Source organism: Gigantopelta aegis, chromosome 8 (assembly GCF_016097555.1).
Source record: "Gigantopelta aegis isolate Gae_Host chromosome 8, Gae_host_genome, whole genome shotgun sequence".
In the NCBI taxonomy this organism is placed as follows: Eukaryota; Metazoa; Mollusca; class Gastropoda; order Neomphalida; family Peltospiridae; genus Gigantopelta; species Gigantopelta aegis.
In genome coordinates, this window is record NC_054706.1 from 71,875,280 (window position 1) to 71,898,827 (window position 23,548).

At 38.2% G+C, this 23,548-nt stretch overlaps 1 protein-coding gene across 1 annotated transcript in view; it reads left to right on the top strand.

Annotated features, from left to right (window-relative positions):
- Positions 1 to 1,807: 1,807 nt before the first annotated feature.
- LOC121378403 (guanylate cyclase 32E-like) overlaps positions 1,808 to 23,548 on the top strand; it is a 71,150-nt gene continuing 49,409 nt past the window's right edge. The window contains exons 1-2 of the mRNA XM_041506558.1: positions 1,808 to 1,960; positions 20,548 to 21,116. Coding sequence (XP_041362492.1) covers positions 20,751 to 21,116 — 366 coding nt within the window. The 5' untranslated portion in view covers positions 1,808 to 1,960; positions 20,548 to 20,750. The remainder of the gene's footprint in view (positions 1,961 to 20,547; positions 21,117 to 23,548) is intronic.

A 23,548-nucleotide genomic window follows, 5' to 3' on the forward strand; every position in this document is an offset into this window, starting at 1 on the left:
AACTTTGTCCATTACAGCAATATTTGACATCATTGTTTCAGTTTATTAATAGCCAGACGCTATCAGAACTATGGGTGTTGACGCGTCTTGTCTCGTGTCTTGATTTCGACGTACTGCCCTCGGTGGCGTCGTGGTTAGGCCATCGGTCTACAGGCTGGTAGGTACTGGTTTCGGATCCCAGTCGAGGCGTGGGATTTTTAATCCAGATACCAACTCCAAACTCTGAGTGAGTGCTCCGCAAGGCTCAATGGGTAGGTGTAAACCACTTGCACCGACCAGTGATCCATAACTGGTTCAACAAAGGCCATGGTTTGTGCTATCCTGCCTGTGGGAAGCGCAAATAAAAGAGCCCTTGCTGCCTGTCGTAAAAGAGTAGCCTATGTGGCGACAGCGGGTTTCCTCTAAAAAAAATAATATATATATATATATATATATATATATATATATATATATATATATATATATATATATATATATATATATATGTGTGTGTGTGTGGTCCTTAACCATATGTCTGACGCCATATAACCGTAAATAAAATGTGTTGAGTACGTCGTTAAATAAAACACTTCTTTCTTTCCATCGTTTTTTTCCCCGAATTCGCAGATTTGCTCCAGCACTGGGGGCATAGGCGTACGGAGGCAGGCTGGTGTTTGCTCGAATTAAACGAAAATGCCCGAATCATTTATTCATATTAGCATTACTGCCAGCAAACTATATATATACATGGTAAAATGATCCCAGGTTAGCACATTTTACCTGGATATCTTTATAATTTTTGCCCGAATTTGACGTTTTGCTCCATAACTAGAGGGGCAGTTTCACCCCCCCCCCCCCCGCAACGTTTACCTGCAGTTGCTCCCCCCCCCCACCACCCCACCCCCACCCCTGTCTCTTCATTGCTCTCTTCCTGATTGGGTTACACGAAGTAGAACCGGAACTAGAATACGGACGTGTGCTAGGTGTTTGATATATTAATATCGACACACACACTTTGCTGCACCTTTACCTGCCAGACACTTGGACATCTTCTATGTGGCTAACGTATTAACTGTTTAAAAATACACTGGATATGGAAAACAGTTGTGTAGAAATTTGTCACCCATTCGAACCAGTGTTTTGTCACTACTTGTATATGAAATACCGTGGCAAGTGCTGTTGTGTGTAGGAAGGTTCTCCTTTGTGGAGGTAACGCGTGTCTTTTCGTTATCGAAAAAACGTTTCAAAGTTACTATATTTTAAATACACAATGTCAAATGATTAAATATATTCGTAAGTGGTCAAAGGAACTACTTTTGTTCTACCTTTTCTATTTGACAATTAGAAAGGTTATTAAACCAACCTTGAAAGTGTCGGTCCTCCTATAGATGAATTAATAAGATTCATTGATTCATGGAATCAGTCATAACCTTGTCAAAACGTCCCTTTGATTGCCTTGTGCAGAGATACAATTTTAGTACATTAACTGACTGTTTTATCTTTGATCATTCAGATTTTGCCGTAGTTTACGTTTGTTTCTTTCTCCGTTCTGTCATTTCCTATGCCTATATACTAAACATCTTTATTCAAAGTCATATTTATGATGCTGTAATGAACATCTATTAGTCTTTGCCTCTGAAGTAAGACATTATAATCCGAGGCAGAAAATGCGTCTTAACACACATGATTCCACTTGTTTATTCCTCACCCATCGTCAGACATCCTAGTTTTAGGGCTTCCTGTTGTTTACCTATGAGCGTGTTCCCAAATGCAGCCAGAGTGGAGACCAATTCCGCCAACTCTTTTGCAGGAACTAATTACCATTGATCGGCTCGCAGGTGGTTTGAACAGTTCTTCACGACGACTTCAGAGCGAGGAATAGAGATTTGTGTTAAACACCGCATCTGTTGCGCGCCGCCCGTGAACGCGGTTCGGAGTTAGACGAATCAATCTTCACTGCGATGGCCAAGTCAGCGTAAGGGTAAGCTTCTCTAAAAGTCTTTGATGAGTTCGTAATGCGATTCCGCAAAAGCCAAATAAATAATATTGTGAAAAAAGAAGTAATTAATGTCATAGGGCTGATGGAAATATGTTCAAATCGGGAAGGCAGGTGGGTGGGGTGGCCGCAGGGTGGCTGCCCACTGTCCATGAAATACAATTTAATGATTTTTACATTTTCGCTCCAACCCCCATTCCCAGACAGTTTTAACAGAGATAGGGTTAAAAAATCTGTTGGCAAAATGTTCGGTTACCGAATCACCTTTCATTGGCTCTCTCTCCGCATATTCACGAAATGATAATGTTTGCCTTTTCCTTGTTTCTGGAATAGTTAGGGTCCGGCTAAGAAATAAGGAGATTCTGCTTGATCAAATTTGGTAACCTCCTCTACTATACAGCATATATACTCACTACAAATGGCTTTTTGTTTAGGGTTCAATTGAAGTTTTATTATTGAGGAAAATATTTTTGTTGTGTCACTTGATCAAATATCATAGTTTGTACTGTGACAAAGTACAAATAAGATCCATTGTTTCTCGTTAACAGACTTTCATTCTATTATGTTTTAGTGAAAGTAGGTGCTTTCATTTACTAGTCAACTCTAAGATTTCTATTTCAAAGACAGACACACAATTCATTTTGTTTACTCTCAGTATCAACACATTTTGTTTTATTCTTTGATGTCTTGGAATACTTTTAAATCTACTGTTTTAAATATTATTTGGCATTCCACACCATTTTCACTGGAATTATACAAAGACGTACGAAAGTTCAGTGACTAAAAGTCATCAAGGATATTTCTAAAATGTCAACTTGTTCATATTAATTTTTCGTGATACCATTCTATACGCCGCAGGGAGTTTTGCTATGGTGTTTTCTGTCTCGAGTCCTAGACTGTTAAATGCCACAGTTCGAATCCAGCCATTTGACACTTTATGTTTTTAATTTACACACTTGAGGAGATAATTAAAATATTTTCCAAACAGTCGACAAAACCAGGTTATTAAAAATAGTCTTGGAAGTGGCAGTCCTCCTAAAGACAAACTACATAGCCAAACTACCTTTGGACTGTCTTGAACAGAGATACGAGCTTAAAATACATCGATTGTTTGTGCTTTTTTTCTTTCTTTATTTGTTTGTTCACACCACGCATCGAAAACATTTCACTTTTGACGTCTAATTCTGCATTATCTGCTAAAGATCTTGTCAACTTGCCATCATTGTTACAAGTACTGTATTTCGTTATTTTTGTTAATTGTGATAACAATTCAAGGTAATCGATCCCACGCATAGCGTTTGCATAACTAACTCGCAACATGTCGATATTACAATGTTTTTGCTCGCCATGAAAACAGAGTCGCACTAAGTACAACACGATTCCTGTCTTGTCAAATCTTATAAAATCGGAGAGTCTACAAAATCTGGCAAGTTAACTGTCGGTGGCTAGATAGGACTGTCAGAGGCAGACGAGTTACACAAAGACACCAAACCTGTCGGCACTATCCTTATGGCAAAAACGTTACGAAGTGTTCGCCTCAACTGAACGCACCCAGTACAGTCGGTCGTTCTCTGATTCCCTAATAAAGAAAATTCTATCCCTAAATTAAATTATTTTGTTTTGAATTGTTTATGACACATAGTTGAAGTTATGATGTTTACATTTCAAAGAAAACGTTTGGAATCTACAATTTTTCTTTCGAAATTTAAAAAAATAGATCTTACGATTTCTTCTTCTTCTTGACGCACATTTCTTTGGTACATGTTTACCGAATAGTTCAGTAATTTTGGTCAATTTGAACAGGTATGGAATTCTGTAATAACGTGGCGCCGTTCGTATTTCTCTAAACGATAACATGTGTACAGTCGTATTAGTTTTGTTATAAACCTTAGTTAATATGTTTACTAGTGATGTAAACGTAGATGTGGTGGAGGTTTGAAGCAATTAAATCTGTTATATTGTGGGGGAAAACCGATGGATCAGCATTAACGCCAGTAGACTAACACCGGAACGTTTTCCACAAATCCACAGAGAAACAGTTATGGACCTGTTATGTCTGCGAGCGCGCAACCTAAACGATCGTGGTAACCGTTTGGAATTCCTCACGGCAGTGTTAAAGCTGCAACATCTCCTCGCAGTGCTGTACGATCATTTATTTATTTAAGCAAAACTACAGTTTTAATAAGCTCACAGTTTTGCCTCGCCATATTATAACATCAGTTACTAATTCAAACACAACTACAGTTTTAATAAATTCACAATTTCGCCTCATCATATTATAACAGATACTAATTCAAAACAACCACAGGTTTAAATAAACTCACAATCTCAATTCACCATATTATAGCATTAATATTAATTTAATCACAACTACGTTTTAATACACTTAAGTGTGTCAAAACATTAACGTAAACACTCTACATAATTAAAGATAAACTTTCAATCTCTCATCACCATATTATAACATCAAATAATTACTAATTCAAACACAACTGTAGTTTTAATAAATGTACATTCTCGCCTCACCATATTATAACATCAATTATTAATTAAAAAACAACTACCGTGTTAATACACTTAAGTGTGTCAAACATTAACGTAAACACTCTACATAATTAAAAATACTGAACCGCAAAAGAAATGCACATCATGTTTCTGATTACTTTGTAATTCGACTAGGTTAACTTAATTACAAACGTTCAATTCTGTCAAATGATAAACACTGTATCAACAAGTAATTCTACTGAATTTCAATATATGTTAAACCCTTCTTTAAAAAAAAAAAACCTATAGGTAGTACTAAACTTTTGATAGAGCAGTTAATGCCACAAGTCCTGTGATTGGTGATAAATGTGAGTGTAATGGTTATAATTTTTTTTATTTAATCTGGGCAAAAAATGTATGCAATTTTATATCATCTAGTAACATTGTGTCGAGTAGTCCTGTGTATGATGTACCTGTAAACAAAAGTACTAAAATGTTTTGCGGAACTAAGGTAGTCATAGACGCTACCCGTTATCTCTGATTCACTTTAAGGGTGAGGGGTGGCAGTATTTATATCTGTGGTGTACATGTCGCTTGATACGCTGCAGGTAGGAGTTTTAGTCACTTATGTTACTATCGTCGTTTATGGGATTTGATTTGGTGGTATACACCCGAAACCAACAACATAATGTTACAGCTGATAATCATTCATTTTGTGTTTCTTTTGATCCTCAGCATACACATTTTCTCGAGATGGCGCCTTTAACGAAAGTAAAATGCACGTAACAGCAGATCACACTAACTAGCTCATTGAGATTTTCTACAAAATCCCGCCATAAAGAAACAGTTATGAACCTGCAAGGTCTGTTCTCTCTCACCTACACGTGTTAAAGTTTGCTATTCCTCACGGCAGTGTTAAAATAATCAGTTGCAGGTTCCTTGGCAATAACAGTTGATATGGGGAGGGGTAAAACAGAAACCGGGGTTGATAGTGGTAGCTGTGAAATACTTATCTTAGTGAGGATGGGGAAAGAGACCGGTGGTTTCAGACCTTTCGAGTGAGGGAAGATAAATGTTTGTTTTGTTTAACGACTCCACTAGAGCACATTGATTGAAACATCATCGTCTATTCATATGGTAATTCTGACATTTCCTTAGAGGAAACCCGCCTCACGTTCCCCTTAAAGGACAGACCCTAGTTTCAGCCCATGAAAATTAACACTAAGTTTAGTTAATCTGCAAACCTGTAACACATGTGGATAAAGTTACAATTGAGTGAAACATGAGTTTGTGACTTTGAAATGGTGAAATACCCTCTAAAAATAGACTAAAACTCGACTTCAAAACTGTTACTTGTCAGACGCGCGTAATATGAGAAATGTATTTTGTAATATTAGAAACACTAGGATGACCAAAATCACTTCGAATATACGGAAATTGATTTTCTAAACCATAAAATCTAAGTAAAGTATGATTTCAGTTACAAAAAACCCGGCTATAATAGTAAAAAATATGCATTAGTGTTTGAAAACTAGGGCATGTCCCTTTAACAGCAAGAATTTGTATATGTACTTTGCAACAGAGAGGACAGCACATGCCACGTCCTTTGATATACAGTCGTGGGGTACTTGTTGGAATTGGGTGGGTGGGGTGCGGTGGGGGCAATAAGAGAATGGGTCCACTGAATTCAAATTAAGCGGTGGACTTTTGAGAAGATATTTCAAAGCGAGTTTAACAAGGCAACTAATAATTCAAGAAACCGACCAGTCGATTGCCTAGACAAAAATTACGTAAATCGATTTCTGGTTACCTGAAATGTTTAAATATTGTCCCCTGGTTCAGCTTCACTTGGAAGATGTACAACGCCAAAAGGCACCGGTCGGAACTAGCGAGTAGGAGAGGGAACACTTGCTCTCTCTCCCAAAAGGTGAGATTTGACTCCCTCAGTTAACCCATTCATCGGTTGTTTTTTCCATTCCAACCAGTGCCCCCACGTATCGTATATCAAAGGCCGTGGTATATGCTGTCCTCTCTCTGGATAAGTACATATAAAAGATACCTTGCTGCTAATTGGAATATGTAGCAGGTTTCCTGTATGGTAATTTCAGAATTACCCTAACAACTACGAAAAGGAGCCCCTTTTTAGGGAAAATGCCCTTTTGGCTGTCTGGTACAAACCGTATATTTCTATGACTGCTACGTTTGTAGTACTATTACCTTGTACAGAATCAAGAAAAAACCCGACTTAAGTTGATATCATGCATCACTGCTGTTTTGGCTGTTTGATGATATAAAACATGATGTACATTCTTCAGCCACAGGTGTAAAGTTAGAATCCTTGTGAATGTCGTATCTTTATGTTAGTCTGTAGACTATCGATTTTTCATGGGTGGGGATATTCTGTCACGAATACGTGTAGCTCTCAGCCTCGTGGGACAAGTTTCGGCGCAGGTCAGACAATACGATTACGTCATCACGTGTACCGTGTACGTTTACAAGCGTCACAGATGTACCCTTGGAAATGGTGTTTTTTTTCAATTAAAGATGCAGTCTCAGGTGGATTTGTAAAACAATTTTTTTTTTAACAAGTATATTACCCCAGAAACAAATATGATAGTGTCAGGTGTGGCCCTGATATCACTACCTTACAGTCATGTTATGACAAATGATTCTAGACAATATGAATAATATAGATATATACAGCAATTAGAGCATATTACAACAGTACTAATATACATGGATATATGAATGCATAAACGTTTTGTGATAAATGGAGTTAACAATGAAAACTTGAAATAAAAGAAAAAGAGTTAAAGAATGGAAGAAAGGAAACAAGAGAGAAAAAAGAAAAGAAAAGACGAAACAGAATAACCTCAGCGATAGACGTTAGTACATTTATGTTGTTAGCAATTAATCTAGTACTTTTTGTAATTTATAAAGAAACTGTGGAGTGTACTGTCTTTGTACCATGTGTGAACCATTTCATATAATAATTTTAGGCCCGTCTATTAAAATTGGTGTTTATATTTTCAATAGTACCGGTCTCGGTGGTGTAGTGGTTGAGCTTTCGTAAGTCTGGTAGGTACTGGGTTCGCCTCCTGGCACCGGCTCCCACACAGAGAGAGTTTTAACAACTCAATGGGTTGGTGTAAGGCTACTACACCGACTTCTTTATCACAAACCACTAACAACTATTCACTAATAACTGTCCTGGGCAGACTGTCCAAATAGCTGAAGTTTGTGTCCAGGACAGCGTGCTTGATCCTTAATCACGGAAGTAAGTATAAATAAATGAATGAATATATTGTTAATAGTACACGATGTAATAATATGGGAAAGCGTCATATATAATTTAATTCTGTTGTAACTCATATGCCGTGAAATTTGTTCAGAAAGTAAATAATCGTTAATTCAGTTTAGTTCACACAGTGGTGCAGTTGTACTCTGAAAGGGGCGGGGCGTAGCACAGTGGTAAAGCGTTCGCCTGACGCGCGGTCGGTCTAGGATCGATCCCCGTTGGCTATTTCTCGTTACAGCCAGTACACCACGACTGGTATACCTAAGGTCATGGTATGTGCTGTTCTATCTATGGGATAAAAGATCCCTTTTTACTATTGGAAAAATGTATCGGGTTTCCTCTCTGGATATATGTCAGAATTACCAAATGTTGGACATCCAATGGCCGATGATTAATAAATCAATATGATTTAATGGTGTCGTTAAACAAAACACACTTTTAAATTTGTTCTGTAATCTGACTCCCTGCTGTCAAACCTTGGAATCGAAGTCTTTCAAAACTCTTGGGTTTTAAACCAGCAGTTACAACACGCGCGGACATTAGGTTAATCGAGGTGATTTTCTTACATGGCTACAAAATTAAGGTGCGTTCTTGAAGGCGAGCGGTTACCACGGAAGAGTATAACTGGTCTTGTCGGCTTCATTCAGCGAATCATATTGATGTACTTACCTTGTTTAACACACAACAGCCTATCTCTATTTTTGTGCTGAGGTGTCGTTAAACAGCCATCCATCGATCCATCCATCGATCCATCCATCGATCCATCTATCCATCCATCCATCCATCCATTCATTCATTCATTCATTCATTCATCCATCCATTCATTCATTCCGTGACAGTGAGCAACGCTAAGGTTTTATTCCCAATATGGTCCTGCGATTTTACGTAAAGCGCAAAAACTTCGTAGGTCGACTGAACTCCACCCCTGTTTTGATCGAATGACACTTTCATTTCACATTAGGTGCAAAACACTTTTATCACGAATGATAGCTGATTCTTGACCTCCTAAGCGCACCATAGTTTTGTTTAGCAAAAATCTAAATTCACTATACCGTATATATATTTATTTATTTAATTTTGTTTTAAATTTATTTATTTATTTATTTATTTTAAATAAGCGTATTATTACCAGAACTGTTATTACTTTTCTCCTTACTCGAACAAAACTAAAGTTATCAATGAGAAATCTTTTGGAAGATATTATACAACCAGGAGCTGAGTATAATATGGGAACCCGGGGTGGAGACGGATTGTACGATCGAGTCTGAGCGGACGCATCTTAAAAACCTTTGTCTAGTTTCAGCTCGTGCTTCGACAAGTCTTACCAGATAGCCGATGTATTGTTTGTGCTAGGGTGTCGTTAAACATTCATTCATTCATTCATTCATTCGACATGTCTTCTAAAGTCAATGTGAAAATGTCTTGCATATGTCAGTGAGTTCCTCCACAAAAAAATCTGGAATGAGTAATAAAAACTACAACAAAGCTAAAGTTTATTTTATTTAATGACATGATTAGATTATTAATCATCGGCTATTGGATGCCGAACATTTGGTAACTCTAACATACAGTCTTTGAGAGGAAATACACATTTTCCTATTAGTAGCAAGGGCTCGTTTATATGTATCTTCCCACAGACAGGACAGCATATACCACCGCCTTTGACATATCAATCGTGGTACATTGGTTTGAACGGGAAACAATATCGGAGAATGGGTCCACTGAGGTAAACAAAAACAAGTACAATACGTATGCCTCACACGTTGATTAAGAAACTTCCAGCAAATTGGGATTGAGATTGGGGTGGGGGCGTCGTTTAAGCAAGTATTATATTTCTTTGTCTATTTGTGAGCCAAGAAATCCACCCAGGTAATGCATTCAATTAACGCATAATGAAAAAGCCTTTAATATGTTATTTGTATTGTGTTATTCAAAATCACTGCCTGTCACTATTCCATGAATAGGCTTTAAACTAAAGTGTTACCCGGTAATGCCGTAAGAAAGCTCTAATTATTTACCTTTTATGTGTATGTGAGGTTGCACAAAATATTAACAAAGAGTACTTAACTCCAAGAAAATACCACCCAACCTCCATTAGCTATTATTGTAAGACTAACCACACGTGTAATAACAATTCTGAAGAATCGAATTGGAAGTGCCCAGACTTGATATCTCGAGGCAAATTACATACACTTGTTTTTATTTTAACAGTGACTGAAATCAATTTGGTGGAATAAGTACTTGTGGTAAGTTGATCTGTAAATATGTAGGTCCAGGAGCGAATAGTACAGATGGGGGGGGGGGGAGAGAGAGAGAGAGAGAGAGAGAGAGAGAGAGAGAGAGAGAGAGAGAGAGAGAGAGAGAGAGAGAGAGAGAGTGTGTGTAAGAGAGAGTCTACCATAATATATTATCAGTAGCATATACATGTATATATTTTTTGCGGATTCGTTTCCTCTCACAAACACATTTTTCTGTTTGTTGCAAACTCAGATTTCAGTTTTGTTTTAACAAGACGCTAAGTTCATTCCAACGTGAACGTCAGCACGTTAGTTATGTCATTCTTAGTCTCATACCCTATTCTATTTCACCAGTAACTTACATTTTCCTCACTGGTAAATAAACAATGTCTGATAAATATAGAGCACACATGCCAACACCGGTAGCCTCTTAACATTCCGTCTCAAACACTTGACGCGGCGCTCTTGCTCGCGCCGGAATCGAAACGGAAGGAATGTGTGTGTAAGAACACCCCAGCATTTATCTACTATTGTACAGCTGTTACGTGCTTAACATACATTGGAAGGGGGGGGGGGGGGGGGCATACTGTCTATGAGCCGTGTCATGAGGCGCCAGGTAAATATAAAAGGTAATGGTAACAGCCACTCATAAATTAATCTTATCCATTAGCATTAAGGCATATTTTATATTTCATTGATCTTTTTATCCATTTTCCCCATCGACATTAGATATACATAGATATATTTTTGATATGCCAGACCTGGTGCTTAGAATCTGGACTCGAGACTCCAAAATAGAGTTTGACGTCATGGCCAGGCCATACAAAGTGCATGTGTGTAACACCACTGAAGGGTGTGTACTACCAAATCAAATCCCATAGACGACAATAGTAACATATATGTAGCTAAAAATCCTACCTGCTGCGTATCAATCGACATAAACGCCACGGATATAAATACTACCACCCCTCACTCTCAAGTGAATCAGAAAAACATTGGGGATCAAGCTGCTCATTTCTGAGATAACAGGTAGCGTCTATGACTACCCTAGTTCCGCACAAAATTCGAATACTTTTTCTTACAGGTACCCCATACATGTTTCAAGCACAAGGCTACTTGACACAGTGATACTAGATGAAATAAAATTGCACACATTGTTTGCCCAGATGAAACTATTCTTTTTTTTTACAACCAACACACTCACATTTATCACCAATCACAGGAATCGTGGTGTTCACTTCTCTATCAAAAGTTGGGTATTTGGTTTAGTACTACCTAAATATCTCAGTCTTGACTCAGGCCCGAATTTACGAAAGGTGATCATCGCTCGTTTGTCTTACATTTAAAAAGCAATGTATTTGTTATTGGAAATAATTATTTTGTGTCTTTATATTTGATAAAAAAAAAAAAATAATAATAAAACAAAAAAATGCTCAAATATAATTGTCATTACCGTTACAACCTATCTAAATATTGTAATCATTTAAGAAAGATACACTCTCAATTTTTTTTACAATTCAGTGCGACAACATGTTGGCAACACTGAAAGACAATTTTTAAGTATGAGGGTATTTTTTCTAAAATAAATGTTTTGTCAGTTGGGCAACCTAATTGTCATGAGTATGTTTATCGTCTGTCATTACCAAACGCTATTTGTAAAGAAATAAATGCATTTGCAAACTAATTTTGAGATATTTTGCTAAAATAGTGTATCGGTGATAATATATTTTACAGACTTTTTCAGGTCAAGTCTTTCAAAACAGTTTTTTATTATGTAAAATTCAATAAAATATCATTGTCATCACACGTCAGTACTGTCACATTTTGAGTGTTAATAATGATAATGACATTTGCTGAAATGTCATTTTTTGCAATATTAAATTTGCAATTACTCTTTTACACACACACACACATACACACGCACGCACGTACACGCACACACACACACATACACACACATATATATATATATATAATTAGTATTTTGAAGCGAAACATGCAAATGGTGCACACACTGATATTGTAACAGCATAGCGGAAAATGCATAATTTATAAAGTAAATCGCTCTGATAACATTATTAAATTGAGTACAAATGGTACTATCTTTAGGTTCAGTAGCACTGTTTTAATATCAAAACCGCTATATAGTAAAACAAAAACATTATTGGGTGAATATCTTCATACTCAGCGACTGTTTCCAAATAGTGGGATATGTAGAATAAAACAGAGACAAATTAAATAATAATTTCATCAACGGTTTGACAAAATATATTCCAATTTTATGAATAATTTTTTATTTTATTAGATCAGGACCGCTGGCTTTTCGTACACTTACAGATACTAAGATATCTTCAACCTCCTTTCCTGTGCATTGGTACATCTTGATCTGGTCTATCGACTGTAGCTTGGTTTATAAAATAGTTATTCATTACGTTTGCTGGGTTTTGGCTGATTTAAATGAAAGTGCCCGAATCTGGACAACAACATTTGCTTTTGATACTTGTGTTACTGCCGAACATAAGCTTACGAGACAGGGGGCAGGGGGACCACTGCCCCCCCCCCCCTCCAGTGCACGCCTCACTTTACTATATTTTGCTCGAATATCTCTATAATTTTTGTCCAAATTTAAGGATTTGCTCCAGCACTGTGGGGGGGGGGGGGGGGGGGGAGGGGGCAGTTTCATCCCCACACACGCACACTGCCTCCTATTACCCCTGTCTTGTACGTTTATGTGCTCGTCTTTAGACATAATTTCTATGCTCTTTGACATCTTCCGGAGCAATTTTGAACACTCGTAATGAAAAGTGTCGATTACTTTGACTTAAACAACCCCTTTCGTGCGTTTAAGTATTTCAATGCATTTTAAACGCAGGTGTATAACTTAGTGATCTTGATTATACGCGTGTAACATAAACATGCTTCGTAATTTGGTTACTAAAATACACACTTCTGTTTTAGATAGTTACACGCGGTTAAGGGATAAACACCTTTCGTAAATTCGGCCCTTAGAAATGTTTATAAGCACGGGCCCAATTACGAGACCCTCTTTGTGACGTAATGAACACTGGATGATCCACGAAGAGCGATCGATCCCATGACGTATGACACCTCAGGCGAACGACTCTGTGACTGAGACAAACAAACAATTGCAGTCTTTATCTTTCTTGAGTGTTTCCTGACTTTTTGTCGTTCGACCGGAGTGTTTTCGTACATACACACGATTTGTCACAATATTGGGATTTTCAAAAGACTGTTATCCGTTATTGTTCTGTGAAATCAGAAAGTCGTATTACTATTATTTATCACCAACATAGCACTCAGTCTGCAGTCAGTATAAATTAGACAATACACTATTGCTGGTGACGTAACACTAATAAATCGCTACGTTACTGTTCTTGTCAAGTGTGTCATTGTTAATAGTGTGAGACTGTAATATGAAGTTCATCGTGTCCATCTGTTATCAATACATGTTGGTATGTCTGTGAGAATATATAGGCAATAATTTTGTTTAATTAAAATGTTTTATTTTTCACTGTCGTAAGTTACTATAAACTAACCAAGACCCCGTGCTTTTAAAACTGTTTAAAGTCTGACTCAAGTCTGTGATAATATCTTGAAACTTTAAAGGCACTGTCTCCAGTTTGCTGCCATTGTGATATGTTTGCGGTATACGAAGCCTTTTTGATGAAAAACAAAAGGAACATTGAAGATTGTTCTTGTATAAATATCGGTGTATAAAAAAGGGTGGTTTTTTTGTTGAGCACAAACTGGTTTTTACCTTCCAATTATTACGTACGTTCAAAAAAATATAAACGTGTACTACCAAGTGAAATGAAACTGACAGCTACAAACATTAGCACGCGATCGCAAACACATTGGGATATACAGACACTGGTATTCTAAACAAGGAAATGTATTTAGTGTGCACTTTTAGTCGCCAAAAAGACTGTCAGTCGGAAACATGTTACAATGACTGAATGCTCCGGATAGTGCCTTTAACAAAGTATACATTGCATGCGTGCAGCGTCATTCAATATTTCAGTCTACAAACTGATATTTTACTAGGCACGGGCCCAGTAATCAACAACATAATTACCCAGTAGTAGAACCACTGACAACCACTGCAAAGCTTGTGCCATGTGTTACAAATAACTGTAATGTTTAAAGGTAGTAGCATGAGTTTTAGCCATTCTTACATCTTTTCAGTAAATATCAAAGGCGACAGTTATAATTTTATTATATATTGATTTTCATTTTTTTTTTACGATCCCCTCCAAACCTCCCCCAAAGTTCCCTTGGCATTCCGCCTCATGTCATTGGAGCCCCCCCCCTCCCCCTAAATGGATTTTTTTTGGATCCGCCACTGAATATTACCGTACTATTTTAAGTAAAATATACTTACAGCAATGTATCGTTCAAACCAGCCTCGGCGGCGCAGTGGTCAAGCCATCCGACTACAGGCTGATAGGTACAGGGTTTGCAGCCCGGTACCGGCTCCAACCCAGAGCGAGTTATTAAGGGCTCAGTTGGTAGGTGTAAAGCCACTACGCCCTCTTCTCTCTCACTAACCACTAACCAAATAACAGCTAACCCACTGTCCTGGACAGACAGCCCAGATAGCGTGCTTGAACCTTAATTGGATATAAGCACGAAAATAAGTTGCAATATGAAATAATAATATCGTTCTGAAAACAAAACGTTTCGCTGCTTTAATTTCGTTAACATTTTTAATTTAATTCTTTATTTTCCTTTCTAATTGTGTGCGTGCAATTACTTTGCAGACATTGATTATATTCCAAAATGGCGACACTGGCTTTTAATGGCGTTGAAAGCCTGTGCGAACAGTTGCTTGTTAAAACGAAAAAGTTTATAAAAGTTGTACATAAACAGTGCCTTTAACTTGGATAACAGCGTCACCTAGTGTTTTCACGTGGCGTAGATCTACTAGTTAGTGTGCCAGTTTATTCCTTCTCTTCCTTGTGAGTCCACAGTGGTCTGTGTTGGCCGACCAGAGACCGACTGAAGACTGGGGGTAAACACCTATTCCGATGTCAACCCAATCCGCGTGTGTCCTCTTACTAATATTGCATATTCATTAATAGATTAGACACGGAGATAGCACGTCCTCGACTGATAAGAGAAATTGTGTCTTGCAACCGCAATAGATTTGTCATTGGTTTTTATATTAATGGGTAGTGGCCCCAACACACAATGCCATATTTGTAAAACATTTAATACAACACCTTGGTCAATCTGATAAGCTGTGATTTCTCTTATATGGAAAATGCTCATTGTAATACTGTGTGCACCGTTTGTAGGATAAGACTAAAGGTTCGTTGCCACTGTGCGATCTGTAGTAACGATCTGTGCCATACATTTTAGGTAGCCTGTTGAGGGGCATATCGACACGTTTTTCTAGATAGTGTGTGCAAGTCAATATATACTGTATACTTCTTTAATGTCACCTCATAACATTGTATGGTAGGTTTTTGTTTGTGTCTACCACTTCTATAGACAGAGCATAATGCTAAATTCTAACTGGAGACGTCATGCATTATGCGTAGGTGTTTGAAGCGGGACGGGGGTGTGGGGCTTTGGTGGTGGGTAGTGGGTGGTGGTGGGGTAGTAGTTAGGTACTGCTCCCTTCCAACTCTGAACACTATGCATTTGTTATGGTTTATGGAGCGGGATTTTACCTCAGTCGGTTGAGTGCTTACCCAAGGTACTTGCGTCGCAGGATCGAACCACCTCGGTGGATCCATTCAACTGATTGAGTTTTTCTCATTCCAACCAGTGCACCACAACTGATCAAAGGCCGTGGTATGTGCTTTTCTGTCTGTGGGAAAGTGCATATAAAAGATCCCTTGTTGTTAATGGACAAACAATTTAGCGGGTTTTCTCTTATGACTGAATCAGAATTATCAAACGTCTGACATCTAATAGCCGATGATTAATTTAATTAATCAATGTGCTCTAGTGGTGTCGTTAAACAAAACAAACTTTTTGTGATGGTTTTGATACTCTCAAGAAACAAAATACAATCGCGTACAGTAACGCACACTAACGTACAATAATACTATACGACCACGTACATTAACGCACACTAACGTACAATAATACTATACGACCATGTACATTAACGCATACTAACGTACAATAATACTATACGACCACGTACAGTAACGCACACAGACGTATAATAATACCATACGACCACGTACAGTAACGCACAATAATACTATACTACCACGTACAGTAACACACAATAACGTACACGAATACCATACGACCACGAACAGTAACGCAGACTAACGTACAATAATACCATACGACCACGTACAGTAACGCACACTAACGTACAATAATACCATACGACCATATGCAGTAACGCAGATTAACGTACAATAATACCATACGACCACATACAGTAACGCACACTAACGTACAATAATACTATACGACCAAGTACAGTAACATATACTAAGGTACACGAATACCATACGACCACGTACAGTAACGCACACTAACGTACACTAATATTATACGACCACGTACAGTAACGCACACTAACGTACAATAATACTATACCACCACGTACAGTAACGCACACTATCGTACACTAATACCATACGACCACGTACAGTAACGCACACTATCGTACTCTAATACTATACGACCATGTACAGTAACGCACACTATCGTACAGTAATACTATACGATCACGTACAGTAACGCACACTAACGTACAATAATACCATACGACGAAATACAGTAACGCACTCTAACGTACACGAATACCATACGAACACGTACAGTAACGCACACCAACGTACAATAATACCATACAACCACGTAGAGTAACGCACACTAACGTACAATAATACCATACGACCACGTACAGTAACGCACACTAACGTACAATAATACCATACGACCACGCACAGTAAGATACGCTAATGTACACAATTCACCGTAGTTGCACACACGTTCGTTACCGTACGTTAATATATGTTACCGTACGTTATTACGCGTTCCCGTCGATGAACGTAGCTAGAGTATTTGTCAGAATGGGACGTCTTAGCAAACTGTTAAGAATTAACTCATGGAAATAATTGTATAGCAAATGAAAACGTATTCGTATCCTCGAGGAATGGTCAAGTCAAATACTTGACGTCTGCTGCCAAACTGGAATCAGATTAATTTACTTCTTGCAGTCTGTAGTTGGGAAGATTTTACAAAGACATAAATCATCACTGTATGTACTTTTGTTGAGCGGAAGACGAAACCGAGTGTCAAAGGTCGCAGGCGTTTTGGAGTGTAAACAGACACGTTTATTCATTTAATAAGTGAATTATTTATTGGATTGTGCAAATGTCCTTGCTGATCGGCACTGAGGTCCCCAGACTTCTCTGGAAGAACCAATTTTGACGTTTGCTGTGTCATATAGGACAGACAGACTGACCCTTTCATCACTTGCGAACGAAGTTCAAACTGACTTCTACCCCAATCCAGGTCTCTAGAATAAAGATTAAAAATTCGATATTGCCTCACCCTGCTCTATGTTCAAAAGTGAGGCTGCGTGTTTGCCGGAAACCAGACTATTAGATTTTTGTTATATTGCATTCACTGTATATATTGTCAAGCTATTATGATGATTAGATAAATTAATACACACTGTTCAAAATAAGTAGGGGATATTAAGATATAACACAATAATATAACAGAGATGTATTAATATTTATTGCAATAATAATTAATGGCAAAACGCAAGCACACATGTGACAAGGGATTGGCGTACATGATTTTAGCCAGGATAGTGATGCAGGTCCGGAGATAGGCAACAGAGGTGGTGCTTGTCAATTTATCTTTTCAATATTTGCATTAGTAACGGGTAAAACCTAATTCAGTCAAGTTGGATGGCGGCTGATGATGTCCCACAAATGTTCAATGGGCTGGCCACGGTTACTGCAGATACGCAGTGACCAGTAGACACCGATGAACACGTGCGTTGTCGTCCTGAAAAACAAAATGGCGTCCAGCCTGACGTTTGAAGGGCACAACGATCGGTGCAAAAATGTTGTCACGGTAGTGCTGCCCAGTGACCCTCCCATGAACAATATGCAGCTAGGTTCTGGCAGTCATGATAATGCCACCCCACTCCATAACAGACCCTCCTCGTCGACGTTGGCGTAGCGTTCATTGGGACGTCGCCAGACACACTATCGTCGATCATGTAAGTCAAGTGTGAATCTGGACTTGTCCGAAAACATTGTCCGAGCCCAACGCCTGTTAGCCCTATGTCTACACCATTGATGTCTGGCAACAAAATGTCTCGCAGTCAAATGTGGGGTAACGTAGGGTCGACATGCGAGGGTGTTACTTCTATGCCGTCTGTTACGAATAGTCTGACCAAACACTGTAACGCCAGATGTAACACAGAGTTCTCTTGCGATTTGATTGGCTTACTGACCTCGATTTCTCAACGTGTAAGTCTTAATGAAGCGGCCCTGAACCGGAGTTTTGATCCTTGGCCGTCCTGAACGGGGACGATCATTCACATTTCTGGTTTGTTGATATCGGGCCCACAATCGGCTAATGACTGATTGTGACACATTAAGTCTGCGGGTCACAATTCGCTGGGTGGTGCCAACCTGGAGCATGCCTACAGTCCTGCGACGTTCCTGACGTTGGAGACATATCAGGCGCGGATCCGAAGGTTTTTTTAATAGCTGGGGCCCAAAACCCGTTGTTGCTTTTGAACAAGTGGATGGGATAAGATTTCATTTTTTGTGTATTCTGTAATATATATTGTTTTACAAAAATAGAGGAGGGGGGGGGGGGGGGGGGCGTGTCACCTGGACTCTGACTCACCTGTCTGAATCCGCTCCTGAATTGTTTATTGACTTATGTTTCCAAATTGTTTCTTAAATATAGGTCATACTACAATACATTCCGCTAGGAAGGTGGAAAAGAACATTAGTTTGAAGCACACTATAGAGTGATGATTTTGTTATGCAAATAGCCTTATTTATTTATTTATTTATAGGAGAACCAAACTGCACTGAAAACATACAGAGATTTTTGTAAAATGGAAATAAGTCAACTTCGTGCATTTTAGATGATGAATTATATATAAAATTTGTAAAAATTTTAAAATATAAAACAATTGAACAGGACTATAGTTATTATCATCAAATGAATGTTATATTGCTCCAAGTTACTTATTCTTTTACTTTTAGTTGGCTATTTGGATTTTTAAAACCGTTTGGCACACAATTTTTAATATAAAAATAAGAAATAAATTATTGTTATTTAAGAACTACTTTGTTTTGATGTATGGATATTATAGATTAATTATTTTTTCTTTTATGTGGATGTCACGATAAATAAAAACTGGTTAGTGTCCTACGATATCGGTTTTATAAAGCTGAGGCCGAACGGCGAACGCCGCTCGGCAAATCCTCGTGACCTTCACCATTCCCGTCTTCGTAGGATAAAGTCGATATCTTAACACAGTCCGAGGATGAGTCCCTCGAGTGGTTTCGATCCCGCGATCAAAGCACATCAAGCGAGCGTTCTTAGCGACTAAGCCAGATGACGACACACTAGTATGTCAATGTTATATGAAAGCAGTTGGCAATAACCTAGCTCGAGTGTCCTTTAGCGTTATTCTTTTACAAATAATATAATAACGCTAGATGACGCTCGAGCTAACAATAACCTTGATTTTCATTTCAACTTATTTTCATGCTTATATCCAATTAAGGTTCAAACACGCTGATCTCGGCACACACCTCAGCTATCTGGCTGTCTGTCAAAGACAGTGGGTTAGTTGTTAGTTGGTTAGTGGTTAGTGAGAGAGAAGAGGATGTAGTGGCTTTACACCTACCCATTGAGCCCTTATGAACTCGCTCTGGGTGGGAGCCGGTACTGGGCTGCGAACCCTGTACCTACCAGTATGTAGTCTGATGGCTTAACCACTGCGCCACCGAGGCCGGTAATAATCTTGATAGCGGTAACGTTTTTTATATGTATTTTTATGTATTGTTTAATTGCTTGTGGTTTGTTTGTTTCTTCTGTACATGTGTTGTATTTGTAATCTTTATACAGATGAGCTGTATAACTCAATGCTAATAAACAATTGAATATTAAAACTAAATCTATCTTTGTATGTTGCATTCTTAAATGATGATGCAATACATGCACATTTTCCATCAATTTAACACACCGTTCATTATGTTCAGCGAACGACAGAGTAGGCCTAGTACAGCACATCTATGTCGAGTTGCTAGCTGCAGTAGTATTTCTTTACAGACACGCCATTTGCATGTGTTTAATGTCACTACTAATGAGACCCGCTATTATTGGTTGCGGTGTACTTATTTAACAAGGTGACAGACAATATTAATGTTTCATCGACCATGTGATAAGTAGTTATAATTAGTACCCCGCAGAAGAGAGCTATTTTGGTAATGGCCGTCATTAACGTAGCCTAAGTCGCATGCGGTGATATGGTTGTGACATGTTTTAACTGGAGATCGTCTTTTTTTCAGGCTGGTTTCCTCCATAAAGAAGTCAAGTGGATGAAAAACAGTACAGCCTAATATTTGAATTACGTAATCCTTGACGTCACAGATTACGTACGCCATGCTTTGCAGTGTGCTATTTTGTTCAGATGATAAGGCTAATTTTGTGATACGATAATATGTGGTAAACATTTAACTGTGATCATCTTCAACTCTTTTAAAAACTAACCATGGAGTGGACAACTTTAGCCGTCTTCCTGGTGGTTTGCGGACAGCTATCGCACACTGGTAACGTACAGACAGACACCCGTTTGAAAATCGGCTTCGTGATCCACAAACAGGAGAACGGGATAGGGCGTCACATAGGGGGCGCGTTTTTCAACGCCCTCGACTACGTGAACAACGCGACGATGTTCAACCATCCGCTGACGTTCGACTACTACTTCCGTGACGTCGACGGTACCGACGTGGACGCCAACCGCGCCATGGTGGAGCTCTACTGCAACAACACCGTGGCCGTCTTCATCGGGCCCGACGCCTACTGCGCCAACTCAGCTCTAGCGGCGACGTCGTTTGACATTCCTTACATCGCGTATGTAAGTATATTCTTTTACTAACAATCTAGGTTAGACAAAACACACTATTAGCAATTTTGCTACACTGTTATTGAGAATATTATGCGTTATTTATGATATCACAGGGTAATAACACAAATGTGTGCTGTCAACCCTGTTGCCACAGCCACACGATCCAAAGAAATAAGCACGATGGAAACTGATTGCTCTGCGACGTATAAATTAACCGGAAACTGATTGCTCCAGGTTGCATAAGTTAAATGCCAGAAATGTTTATAATGTTATTATTTTTAATGACTTTAATAAACTTCCGTGTAATAGGTTTTACGTTTTCATCTAGATAGTAATACAAAAATCGAAACAAAACAATACATTGTCGGCCATTCTTTTGTTAGTTTGGGTCGGGTTCCTAAAAACATACAATTCCTTGTTTTACAATCTACCCATTTCCTTGTTATTACTTAGAACAGAAAATTATTTAACGTATTTATGTACACCACACATACATATAAATAAACCAACAGTGCATAATTGGATAAAGGCACACAAATCAGGTTAAGAAAGTGATCTACCAGGTGTTATCTGTGTCGCGGTCAGGAATTTCCCCCACATTCTAGATGGAGTTCCAATTGGCTTGTGATTGACGCCCAATTTAGTCGCAGTTTTAGAAACAAGTGATGGTGAATTATTAACGATTACTTTCCTTTTATTTTATTATTCGTGGTTCCTGTTAAAACCAACTGTAGAGTGATGACCTTAAAGGGACATTCCTGAGTTTGCTGCAATTTTTAAAGATGTTATCGACTAACTGAGACTTTTTAACGAGTGTAATTAATTATCAAATATTGTCACGGTACATGCTCTTAAATTTGTTTCGCCTGTGGCGATTTTAATTGTGTTAGAGGGCCGTGTGCAGTTTATTGCCCGTAGCCCAGATGGGCAACTTGTTACGTAAGACTTCTACGCGACCGTCCTCAATCGGACATTCCAATATGCACTTAGTCCAGCTGCGGAGGCCATGTGGCGAGTAGTTACGTAATATCTCCGGTAGTGCTGTTTATGGCCAGGAGATTGCTCGCGGTTGGCGATAGCCAGACTGACGATCAGAGAGAAATATACCGACTCTAGTAAATGTAGAATATGAGATGATACGTGAGGTACCGCCTTGTTCCCCCAGGCCAATTCTGATTTTGGAATAAATAGCTAGGATTTAGAGATATCTAGGAGAACGAATTAGGAAGCTTCCTGGGAACGTAGTCCGTTAGGACTTGGTAAATATCATTTCTGCTCTGTGTATAACCTTGATGTGATTGATGTGACTTTAAATATTTTAATACTGTATTATACCAATATTCTTTAGACAGTGTCTTCGGTCATCTGACGAAGTAAATCGTAGACTTTTTGTTCTAACATTATATGAGTATTTGGTAATATAAAGCTTAGCCAGTCATCCTAGAAGACCCTAGGTAAACTGTAGGTTATTGTCTTTATTGTGATAGGTACCAGTATTAAATTTGTGTTACAGATTACTGAAAGAGTAGTTAAGGGTTAATTAAAAATTAACCCGTTAGGAATAGAGCTGTAATTCCTTTATTAATTAAGTTCCCCAAGAAGCGTCCTAAATTAGCACACGTTACTGAACGAGTAGTAAGGGTTAATTAAAAATTAACCAGTTAGGAATGGTGTTGTAATTCCTTTATTAATTAACTTCTCCTGTAAGCGTTTCTCAATTATCACACGTGTGGGTGTGGTGTAACGGTGAAATGATTCGCATATTGTGTAACTAGACACCTAGAGATTAACTAATTAAGTGATCAGTTCTGGGTTGTAATTATTGCTGTTATTAATTTACTACTACGGCTGTACATTTGTCAGCGTAGGATAATACAGATTCCAAAGTGTATTGTGTTTTTGTTGTGTTTCTAGAGAACTACGTGCTATATTAATATATACTTTATATAAGATCGTATCTCTGATCATACCTAGAGACGAGCCATACTAGGGTTTAACAGCCTGTTACAGAGAGATCTAATAGATATACAAGTAGGAGAGACATTTTGATAATCGTGTTTTATTCAGTTACGGGAATTATAGAATCCCCGTGACAAATATATTATTCTACATAAAATATTAAACGTGTTTCTGATCATTCTAATGTTTGTACTAGGTTACATTTCATTTTATTTCCTAAAATATATTTTTTTGTACGTACGAAATTATTTGAAGACGAAATCCAGTTTGGGCTTGTTACAAATATTAAGACGACCAGAAACACGTGGAATATACAGACACTGATAATGTGATATTCTAAATAAGAAAATATATTTAATATGTAAGATTAATCGTAGAAATATTTTATTAGTCGGAAACATCTTACAATGCAGCAAACTCGGGAATGTCCCTTTAAATACGGTTATATTACTAAATGTAAAATATTCACAGAGAAAAGGGTA